This window comes from Piliocolobus tephrosceles, chromosome 1 (genome assembly GCF_002776525.5).
Source record: "Piliocolobus tephrosceles isolate RC106 chromosome 1, ASM277652v3, whole genome shotgun sequence".
Taxonomy (NCBI): domain Eukaryota; kingdom Metazoa; phylum Chordata; class Mammalia; order Primates; family Cercopithecidae; genus Piliocolobus; species Piliocolobus tephrosceles.
Window position 1 is genome coordinate 123,910,488 of NC_045434.1, and position 12,196 is coordinate 123,922,683.

Genomic DNA, 12,196 nt, shown 5'->3' on the forward strand with positions numbered 1-12,196 from the left:
TCTACTTATAGTACCTCTTGTGTAGGAGATGTCAACATTGATTATATTGTTTTATCACAACAGGGTCTAGTCAGCTGAAGGCAATCAATGACCAGGCAATATGAGTAACCAGGTAGAGATCTCAATGGATGTACCCGAATGCTTTTTTCTTTTTTTTTTTTTTTTTTAGTTTGAATATTTTTTAATATTAGTAAGTAAAAGTCAGTGTAACAGAATATAGACAAAAAGAAAATGTATTTGAACTAGGCATCTCATTGTATAGAAATTTGAAATGCAGCAAAGCTAATCACACAGTTGCTTGATAGTATAACTGAATTTTCTAGATTTCTTGTTCAATGTGCCTTTGTATTACACTATACTATCGATATTAACAAATATGCAGATTATGAGCTATTATTAAAATATAAAAGGCTGGAACATTTGCTATCATGACCAAATTTTATAAATGCTATTAACATCTTGAATGTTGGGTAAAAAGTATAATGTAATAGACATCATGTTAAAGAAATTTGGGTTTAGTTTTTTTGAAAACTACTTTGAAAAATTAAAAATATTAAAGTAAATTATTAGAATCGATACTAATTATATTTTGAAGCTATTAATGGGTTTAAATTAATGTACTTAGAATGGAGACTTTTTTTGAAAAACCTTTTTATATCCACTGTAGAATATAATTAACACACTGTACTATGCATCACAGCAGTCTGTCAATTAAGGAATTACTCATATTCTTATCAATAAAGAGCAAACTTTCACTTTATAGTCTGACTTTTGTATCGAACAAATGGTGTGATATTACAGTCTAGATTTTTTTTTTTTTTTATTATACTTTAAGTTCTAGGGTACATGTGCATAACGTGCAGGTTACATATGTATACATGTGCCATGTTGGTGTGCTGCACCCATCAACTCGTCAGCACCCATCAATTCATCATTTATATCAGGTATAACTCCCCAATGCAATCCCTCCCCCCTCCCCCCTCCCCATGATAGGCCCCAGTGTGTGATGTTCCCCTTCCCGAGTCCAAGTGAGCTCATTGTTCAGTTCCCACCTATGAGTGAGAACATGCGGTGTTTGGTTTTCTCTTCTTGTGATAATTTGCTAAGAATGATGGTTTCCAGCTGCATCCATGTCCCTACAAAGGACGCAAACTCATCCTTTTTTATGGCTGCATAGTATTCCATGGTGTATATGTGCCACATTTTCTTAATCCAGTCTGTCACTGATGGACATTTGGGTTGATTCCAAGTCTTTGCTATTGTGAATAGTGCCGCAATAAACATACGTGTGCATGTGTCTTTGTAGTAGCATAATTTATAATCCTTTGGGTATATACCCAGTAGTGGGATGGCTGGGTCATATGGTACATGTAGTTCTAGATCCTGGAGGAATCGCCATACTGTTTTCCATAATGGTTGAACTAGTTTACAATCCCACCAACAGTGTAAAAGTGTTCCTATTTCTCCACATCCTCTCCAACACCTGTTGTTTCCTGATTTTTTAATGATTGCCATTCTAACTGGTGTGAGATGGTATCTCATTGTGGTTTTGATTAGCATCTCTCTGATGGCGAGTGATGATGAGCATTTTCTCATGTGTCTGTTGGCTGTATGAATGTCTTCTTTTGAGAAATGTCTGTTCATATCCTTTCCCCACTTTTTGATGGGGTTGTTTGTTTTTTTCTTGTATATTTGTTTGAGTTCTTTGTAGATTCTGGAAATGAGCCCTTTGTCAGATGAGTAGACTGCAAAAATTTTCTCCCATTCTGTAGGTTGCCTGTTCACTCTGATGGTAGTTTCTTTTGCTGTGCAGAAGCTCTTTAGTTTAATGAGATCCCATTTGTCAATTTTGGCTTTTGCTGCCGTTGCTTTTGGTGTTTTAGACATGAAGTCCCTGCCCATGCCTATGTCCTGAATGGTACTACCTAGATTTTCTTCTAGGGTTTTTATGGTATTAGGTCTAACATTTAAGTCTCCAATCCATCTTGAATTAATCTTCGTATAAGGAGTGAGGAAAGGATCCAGTTTCAGCTTTCTACTTATGGCTAGCCAATTTTCCCAGCACCATTTATTAAATAGGGAATCCTTTCCCCATTTCTTGTTTTTGTCAGGTTTGTCAAAGATCAGATGGCTGTAGATGTGTGGCATTATTTCTGAGGGCTCCGTTCTGTTCCATTGGTCTATATCTCTGTTTTGGTACCAGTACCATGCTGTTTTGGTTACTGTAGCCTTGTAGTATAGATTGAAGTCAGGTAGCGTGACGCCTCCGGCTTTGTCCTTTTGACTTAGGATTGTCTTGGCAATGCGGGCTCTTTTTTGGTTCCATATGAACTATAAAGCAGTTTTTTCCAATTTGGTGAAGAAACTCATTGGTAGCTTGATGGGGATGGCATTGAATCTATAAATAACCTTGGGCAGTATAGCCATTTTCACGATATTGATTCTTCCTATCCATGAGCATGGTATGTTCTTCCATTTGTTGGTGTCCTCTTTGATTTCACTGAGCAGTGGTTTGTAGTTCTCCTTGAAGAGGTCCTTTACATCCCTTGTAAGTTGGATTCCTAGGTATTTTATTCTCTTTGAAGCAATTGTGAATGGAAGTTCATTCCTGATTTGGCTCTCTGCTTGTCTGTTACTGGTGTATAAGAATGCTTGTGATTTTTGCACATTAATTTTGTATCCTGAGACTTTGCTGACGTTGCTTATCAGCTTAAGAAGATTTTGGGCTGAGATGATGGGGTTTTCTAAATATACAGTCATGTCATCTGCAAACAGGGACAATTTGACTTCTTCTTTTCTCAACTGAATACCCTTGATTTCTTTCTCTTGCCTGATTGCCCTAGCCAGAACTTCCAACACTATGTTGAATAGGAGTGGTGAGAGAGGGCATCCCTGTCTTGTGCCAGTTTTCAAAGGGAATTTTTCCAGTTTTTGCCCATTCAGTATGATATTAGCTGTGGGTTTGTCATAAATAGCTCTTATTATTTTGAGGTACGTTCCATCAATACCAAATTTGTTGAGCGTTTTTAGCATGAAGGGCTGTTGAATTTTGTCAAAAGCCTTTTCTGCATCTATTGAGATAATCATGTGGTTCTTGTCTTTGGTTCTGTTTATATGCTGGATTACGTTGATTGATCTGCGAATGTTGAACCAGCCTTGCATCCCAGGGATGAAGCCCACTTGATCATGGTGGATAAGCTTTTTGATGTGCTGCTGAATCCGGTTTGCCAGTATTTTATTGAGGATTTTTGCATCGATGTTCATCAGGGAGATTGGTCTAAAATTCTCTTTTTTTGTTGTGTCTCCGCCATGCTTTTGTATCAGGATGATGTTGACCTCATAAAATGAGTTAGGGAGGATTCCCTCTTTTTCTATTGATTGGAATAGTTTCAGAAGGAATGGTACCAGCTCCTCCTTGTACCTCTGGTAGAATTCAGCTGTGAATCCATCCGGTCCTGGGTTTTTTTTGGTGGGTAGGCTATTAATTGTTGCCTCAATTTCAGAGGCTGCTATTGGTCTATTCAGGGATTCAACTTCTTCCTGGTTTAGTCTTGGAAGAGTGTAAGTGTCCAGGAAATTATCCATTTCTTCTAGATTTTCTAGTTGATTTGCGTAGAGGTATTTATAGTATTCTCTGAAGGTAGTTTTGTATTTCTGTGGGGTCGGTGGTGATATCCCCTTTATCATTTTTTATTGCGTCTATTTGATTCCTCTCTCTTTTCTTCTTTATTAGCCTTGCTAGCGGTCTGTCAATTTTGTTGATCTTTTCAAAAAACCAACTCCTGGATTCATTGATTTTTTGGAGGGTTTTTTGTGTCTCTATCTCCTTCAGTTCTGCTCTGATCTTAGTTATTTCTTGCCTTCTGCTAGCTTTTGAATGTGTTTGCTCTTGCCTCTCTAGTTCTTTTAATTGTGATGTTAGAGGGTCAAATTTAGATCTTTCCTGCTTTCTCTTGTGGGCACTTAGTGCTATAAATTTCCCTCTACACACTGCTTTAAATGTGTCCCAGAGATTCTGGTATGTTTTATCTTTGTTCTCATTGGTTTCAAAGAACATCTTTATTTCTGCCTTCATTTCGTTATGTAACCAGTAGTCATTCGGGAGCAGGTTGTTCAGTTTCCATGTAGTTGAGCGGTTTTGATTGAGTTTCTTAGTCCTGAGTTCTAGTTTGATTGCACTGTGGTGAGAGAGACAGTTTGTTATAATTTCTGTTCTTTTACATTTGCTGAGGAGTGCTTTACTTCCAATTATGTGGTCAATTTTGGAATAAGTGCAATGTGGTGCTGAGAAGAATGTATATTCTGTTGACTTGGGGTGGAGAGTTCTATAGATGTCTATTAGGTCCGCTTGGTGCAGAGATGAGTTCAATTCCTGGATATCCTTGTTAACTTTCTGTCTCGTTGATCTGTCTAATGTTGACAGTGGAGTGTTGAAGTCTCCCATTATTATTTTATGGGAGTCTGAGTCTCTTTGTAAGTCTCTAAGGACTTGCTTTATGAATCTGGGTGCTCCTGTATTGGGTGCATATATATTTAGGATAGTTAGCTCTTCCTGTTGAATTGATCCCTTTACCATTATGTAATGGCCTTCTTTGTCTCTTTTGATCTTTGATGGTTTAAAGTCTGTTTTATCAGAGACTAGGATTGCAACCCCTGCTTTTTTTTGTTCTCCATTTGCTTGGTAGATCTTCCTCCATCCCTTTATTTTGAGCCTATGTATGTCTCTGCATGTGAGATGGGTCTCCTGAAGACAGCAGACTGATGGGTCTTGACTCTTTATCCAGTTTGCCAGTCTGTGTCTTTTAATTGGAGCATTTAGTCCATTTACATTTAAGGTTAATATTGTTATGTGTGAACTTGATCCTGCCATTATGCTATTAACTGGTTATTTTGCTCATTAGTTGATGCAGTTTCTTCCTAGCCTCTATGGTCTTTACATTTTGGCATGTTTTTGCAATGGCTGGTACCGGTTGTTCCTTTCCATGTTTAGGGCTTCCTTCAGGGTCTCTTGTAAGGCAGGCCTGGTGGTGACAAAATCTCTAAGCATTTGCTTATCTGTAAAGAATTTTATTTCTCCTTCACTTATGAAACTTAGTTTGGCTGGATATGAAATTCTGGGGTTAAAATTCTTTTCTTAAAGAACATTGAATATTGGCTCCCACTCTCTTCTGGCTTGTAGAGTTTCTGCTGAGAGATCTGCTGTCAGTCTGATGGCCTTCCCTTTGTGGGTAACCCGACCTTTCTCTCTGGCTGCCTTTAAGATTTTTTCCTTCATTTCAACTTTGGTGAATCTGGCAATTATGTGTCTTGGAGTTGCTCTTCTGGAGGAGTATCTTTGTGGCGTTCTCTGTATTTCCTGAATTTGAATGTTGGCCTGGCCTGCTAGGTTGGGGAAGTTCTCCTGGATGATATCCTGTAGAGTGTTTTCCAATTTGGTTCCATTTTCCCCCTCACTTTCAGGCACCCCAATCAGACGTAGATTTGGTCTTTTGACATAATCCCATACTTCTTGCAGGCTTTGTTCATTTCTTTTTCTTCTTTTTTCTTTTGGTTTCTCTTCTCGCTTCATTTCATTCATTTGATCCTCCATCGCTGATACTCTTTCTTCCAGTTGATCGAGTCGGTTACTGAAGCTTGTGCATTTGTCTCGTATTTCTCGTGTCATGGTTTTCATCTCTGTCATTTCGTTTATGACCTTCTCTGCATTAATTAGTCTAGCTGTCAATTCTTCCACTCTTTTTTCAAGATTTTTAGTTTCTTTGCGCTGGGTACGTAATTCCTCCTTTAGCTCTGAGAGGTTTGATGGACTGAAGCCTTCTTCTCTCATCTCATCAAAATCATTCTCTGACCAGCTTTGATCCGTTGCTGGCGATGGGCTGTGCTCCTTTGCAGGAGGAGATGCGCTCTTATTTTTTGAATTTCCAGCTTTTCTGCCCTGCTTTTTCCCCATCTTTGTGGTTTTATGTGTCTCTGGTCTTTGATGATGGTGACGTACTGATGGGGTTTTGGTATAGGTGTCCTTCCTGTTTGATAGTTTTCCTTCTGACAGTCAGGACCCTCAGCTATAGGTCTGTTGGAGATTGTTTGAGGTCCACTCCAGACCCTGTTTGCCTGGGTATCAGCAGCAGAGGTTGCAGAAGACAGAATATTGCTGAACAGCGAGTGCACCTGTCTGATTCTCGCTTTGGAAGCTTCCTCTCAGGGGTGTACTCCACCCTGTGAGGTGTGGGGTGTCAGACTGCCCCTAGTGGGGGATGTCTCCCAGTTAGGCTACTCAGGGGTCAGCGACCCACTTGAGTAGGCAGACTGCCCCTTCTCAGATCTCAACCTCCATGTTGGGAGATCCACTGCTCTCTTCAAAGCTGTCAGACAGAGTCGTTCGAGTCTGCACAGGCTTCTGCTCCTTTAGTTGAGCCCTGTCCCCAGACGCGGAGTCTACAGAGACAGGCAGGTTTCCTTGAGCTGCTGTGAGCTCCACCCAGTTCGAGCTTCCCAGCAGCTTTATTTACCTACTTAAGCCTCAGCGATGGCGGGCGCCCCTCCCCCAGCCTCGCTGCTGCGTTGCGGTTAGATTGCCGCAGACTGCTGTGTTAGCAAGGAGAGAGGCTCCGTGGGCGTGGGACCCTCCCGGCCAGGTGTGGGATATAATCTCCGGTGTGCCGGTGTTACAGCGCAGTATTGGGGTGGGAGTTACCCGATTTTCCAGGTGTTGTGTGTCTCAGTTCCCCTGGCTAGGAAAAGGGACTCCCTTCCCCCTCGCGCTTCCCAGGTGAGGCGATGCCTCGCCCTGCTTCAGCTCTGGCTGGTCAGGCTGCAGCAGCTGACCCGCACGGATTGTCCGGCACTCCCGAGTGAGATGACCGCAGTACCTCAATTGAAAATGCAGAAATCACCGGTCTTCTGTGATGCTCACGCTGGGAGATGGAGACTGAAGCTGTTCCTATTCGGCCATCTTCTCTGGTGGTATTTTTAATTGTTTTTTTTTTTGTCTTTTCTTTTCCTGAATTTTCATCAAGGTTAGTTTTAAAAGTCTTCTTTTTTTGACTTAAATTTCTGGATTACCTAGGAGTTTGCTTCTTTTATGTATTGTTTTCTTATTATTATCAGGCATTGGTCCTGTCTCTTCTTGCATTTAGGAATTTGATCAAGCAATGGGCATCCTATATAGTGAGAGATGATAACAGTAAATAAAATAATTGGCGATAAGAGTAAATAAAAGTCTTTTAAAGTGCCGGGGATATATTAAAGAGTCATTAAATAGTAAATGTCATTGTTACTTTTTGTTATCATCAGTATTCTGTAATCACAAGGAATTTGTACTTATGTCTGAGGCTTTTCATGGAAGCAATGTCTGTGCTTTCAAAGACCTTCAAAATTATTATAAATAAAAGCCAAAGGAAAAATAAATGCAGTATGTGTATATTTTTCAGTGTATTCTATCAACTCTATTCTTAAAATGTATTTTAGAACAGTTTTAGATTTATGGAAAAATTGTGACGGTAGTACAGAGAGTTTTCATATGCACTCATAATTACCCCTATTATTAACACCCTACATTAGTGTGGTATATTTGTTGCATTTAATGAAATAATATTGATACATTCCTAGTTTATTCAGGTTTTCTCAATTTTTACATTTTTTTCTGTTCCAGGATATCATAAAAATCACCGCTATACATTTATTTGTCATGTGTCCTTAGGCTTCTCTTGTCTGTTAAAATTTGCCAGACTTTTCTTGTTTTTGATGTATTTGATAGTTTTCAAGAGTACTGGTCAGATGCAATTCTTCCTTTTGATTAGAGGCAAACATTCTCCCAGATATTCAGCTTATTATTCATTCTTTTTTCAGGAAATAATATGTTCCAAAATAATGAAAGCTCTGGCTGCTTTTAATTTAGTTAAATGGAGGATAACCTGAGTACAACTATTTTTGTTGTTGTTTTAAAGTTTAGGTTTTGAGTTTCTTCAAACAATGCTATCTAATTTACATTTGTTAAAAAATGAAATGAATAATTTGTGACAAGATACAGTTAGATAACTTACAAATGTAAACTATTTACAGAACATTTGTATTTTAAACTTCAGTTTTCCAAAATAGATTATTCATTTATCAACGTACTGTGCATTGAATATTCCTATGTGTCAAATACTTGGCTAAGTTTTAATTGAGAGTTCCTGATAGTGGTAGTGAAACCTATACATCTTATACACATCATTCTCTTCGATCTAATTACCTAGTGAAAGAAATAATGTTTGTCATAATTTGGCTGTTTAAAGTATATTTTTAAGTAGTAAAATTTTATTTTGTATCAATTTTGCAGAACTATTATGGAGCTGCTAAGATGATTTTTTCTGACAACCCACTTGGTCTGACTTGTGGAATGGTATGTCCAACCTCTGATCTTTGTGTAGGTGGATGCAATTTATACGCCACTGAAGAGGGACCCATTAATATTGGTGGATTGCAGCAATTTGCTACTGAGGTATGTATGATATACACATGACATCCCCCCACTACCATCACCATGCACAAGTATCTTAAAATAACTTTAATCCTTGGTGCTCTGTTGATACCCAACATTTTTAGTGTGACACACAGCTCAAGTATATTTTGTACAACAAACTTTATTTTTGTTCAGCAGCTTGGCTACAAAAATGAAGTTTATAAAACCATATGTCAAATTAGTTGCCATCCCAGCAGGTTATTAAAATACTTTCAGTGAAATTATATAAATTAGATGATCCGAAAATAGAACTTATTCATTAACTTTATATGGAAGTATGGCAAGGAGACCCTCTTATGAAAAGTCTATCTTCCTCAATGGATTATTTTCCCCGAAACTCTCCTTAATCTTTAAAGCTTGAAATACTGCATATTTTGTTGCTTTCTTTGAGAAATAAAGGTTAGAGAATTTTCAAAAACTCTGAAACTGAGTAACATTATTTAGCAACATTAATAATGTCGTTAGATTTTGTGAACTTATAGATTGGAAGCAGGTCTTTTATTTGGACAAAAAATGTATAATGAAATAAAATGAAAGCACTTTTTTTCTATGTATCCCATAGACTTTGATCCTGGCTTTCTCTTTAATGAATCATTTGTAAAGGGCTTTGATTCTCCAGACACTCTTGGGCTCTCTGAGGTCTCCTATTTGGAGTCAACAGGCAGGTTAATTCCCATGTATCATTTAAATGATCAGCTTATATGAAGGATATTGTAAGATTTTATAATCTTTGGGGACTAGTTGGCTAGAAAGTCAAATTAAATGCCTGTCAACACTAGATTTTTAGTTAATGACTTACCGATCTGGTTTTGTCAACGTAAACACAATGTGTTCTTTCATTTTAGGACCCTTCCCATAATATTCCTCAAGCTTAATTCTCACTTTGCTTTTAGTAATAAATCAGGGTTATTCCCTTCGTGCTTTCTGACAGGTTAATTCTAAAGAAGAGCTCCTGGGAATAAGAAAATAGAAACAATTTGAGGTTGTGAATTGTTGCAATAAATTCTGGGATTTAATTTCTTTTCTTACCAAATTCACAATTGCATTAGGCTTACCTGACCAGTACGAAGTATGATCTTTACAACCTGTGAAAATCCTTAGTTGATGGAGAAGATTCACTTGAATTCCTCCTGATCTTTCTTTGGGGACCCATTGCCTCTTCATTAAACCAGGGCAGGGGCAAGCTTTCACAGGATGTAGTAAGTGAACGGTCATCAACTAACACAGCATTTTAAAACAAAATGAATTAAAATGATATCATTAGTTTGTCATTGATCTGGTCATGAGAAGGATATGTGTGTGTGTGTGTGTGTGTGTGTGTGTGTGTGTGAGAGAGAGAGAGAGAGAGAGAGAGAGAGAGAGCGCCCCAGAGAGAGAGAGAGAGAAACATTATTCCATTCCTCTGGAAACTCCCACATGGTTTTAATTCTTTTCTCTGGGAACACTATCCCTCTGGGAACCCTTACTTGGTTGTACCACTCATTCCCAGAGCGGAGTCTATTTAAGACAGAGACATGTGTCCTCAGTACAGAATTTATTAGAAACTCAGTAAAATTCGAGAGTTGTCATACTTAGGTCTTGCCATAAGTATCATCTAATGAAGAGTTATGCACAGATTAGGACTGCGATAGATGCATTTTTAAGTGCATCAAGGAATTTAGAATAGGAATGTGTCTGCCTATTTAATTCCAGTTATACTTTGTATACTGTGATTTCAGTTTCAAATTATAAATAAAAAATGTCCTTGTGGGCACTACTGAGAAAAGCTTTTTGTCCTTCTTTTGGGGTTGGCCGATTAGGGTGCCTGGTTTTAGAAAGTCCTGTATTCCCTAGGTCAGTGTGTGGTTTACTTAAGTTTACCCAACTCTCAAAGTTGTAAGAAAGGTAAAAAAACAACAACACGAGCAACTCCTTTTTCACTAATATTCATGGAAAGAAGTACAAAGTGCACAATGTTATTTCAAACTACTAAACTATTGACATGAGTATTTAAGTTGAAGTACAACATGATGCAAATAATTTTATGTTTTTATTGTTTGATAAAACAATGATTGATTTTTGACCTTTAAAGAAGTACAAATCTGTTTTTTCAACCAAATTAAGCAAAGGTTAGGAAAGCAGATTAAAACAGTATGGTATTTTTCAAAATTGTTTTTCCTGTGACTTTATAAGTGATTTTTAAAATGACAACTCAGTAGTCTGTCATTATTGGTCGGGTACCTACCTTATTCTTCTCCAGCTGAACATGAGCACGTGATTTTGAGGAAAAGGACTACATCACATGAGGCATATAGCCTGCCATAGAATCAGGAGGTCAGCTGCTTTTTTTTTTTTTTCTTTGCGGGGTTGGGGGTGGATCCTGTTTTGTCATTACTATTCAACTTTTTGCTGATTCCACATTTGCATTGTGAAAAAGCGACCTTCCTTCACACACTGGTGTGTTCATGCAATAAACAGGCTACCAGGGTGATTGTGACTCACTCTAGGAGGCACTTTTTTCCCCTAGTACTATTTTAATCCTGTCGTAACATTGTTTCAATAAAATAACTTGGAAATAATAGTTTGGTATAGATTTTATCAATCTCATGATGGTTTTTAAATTTCTCTGCACAAACATAACCCTTGAAAATTTTATTTTGAAAATTATTTGTGTATTTATTGGAATTTTGAAAGAATCATGTATTATTTACATTTAATAGACCACCTAGACTCTCATTGCCTCTGAAATTTAATTAATGAATTTGTTGGAAAAGCAGAAGGAAATCAGAGTGCATCTTTCTACCCATTGCTTAAAGTTTGAAAAAAAAATTTTACATAGAAAACTAGCTGCATGTCAGTCAGTTCTCTTCTGCTGATTAAAAAGTTATGGAGGCAATTTAGAAATATTAAAATTAAAAAATTCGAATTTTCCAGAATTTCTGTGTCAAAATGAATGACAGCTGGAAAATTTATACTTAAAATTACCACCTCAATACTGAATTTTTAGGAATATACTGGATTATGATATTGGCATCGAAATATAGAATTTATTTCACAAAAGCATTTTATAAGATTTTTCTAATATCTATGAAAGATACCTTTTTATGGTACATACCTCTTAGCACTTTTATTTAGATTTTATACTTTTATTGTACTAATATCCAGAATCTACAAGAAACTCAAAACAAATCAGAAGAAAAAAAAAATCCCATCAAAAAGTAGGCTAAGGACATGAATAGAGAATTTTCAGAAGAAGATATACAAATGGCCACCAAAAATGTTAAAAAACACTCAACATCACCAATCATCAGGGAAATGCAAATTAAAACCAGAATGCAATATCACCTTACTCCTGTAAGAACGGTCATAATTTAAAAATCAAAAAATAATAGATGTTGGCATGGATGTGTTGAAAAGGGAATACTTTCACACTGCTGGTGGGAATGCAAACTAGTACAACCACTATGGAAAACAGTGTGGAAATTTCTTAAAGAACTAAAAGTTGATCTACCATTTGATCCAGCAATCATGTTACTGGGTATCTACCTGGAAGAAAAGAAGTCATTACATGAAATCGATACTTGATCACACGTTTATAGCAGCACAATTCACAATTGCAAAAATATGAAACCAGCCCAAATACACATCAGTCAATGATTGGATAATGAAAATGTTAGACACACACACACATACACACACACACACACCATGGAA

The 12,196-nt window shown here is 37.3% G+C and overlaps 1 protein-coding gene across 3 annotated transcripts in view; it reads left to right on the top strand.

The window, feature by feature from the left end:
* Positions 1-12,196, top strand: part of DPYD (dihydropyrimidine dehydrogenase) — an 875,732-nt gene that overhangs the window by 228,953 nt on the left and 634,583 nt on the right. For 2 of the 3 annotated variants that reach the window (XM_023231016.1, XM_023231017.2), the window contains exon 5: positions 8,321-8,482. In XM_023231016.1, coding sequence (XP_023086784.1) covers positions 8,321-8,482 — 162 coding nt within the window. Of the gene's footprint in view, positions 1-8,320; positions 8,483-9,065; positions 10,264-12,196 lie in introns of those variants that run through there. The other variant, XM_023231018.2, reaches the window with a different exon arrangement.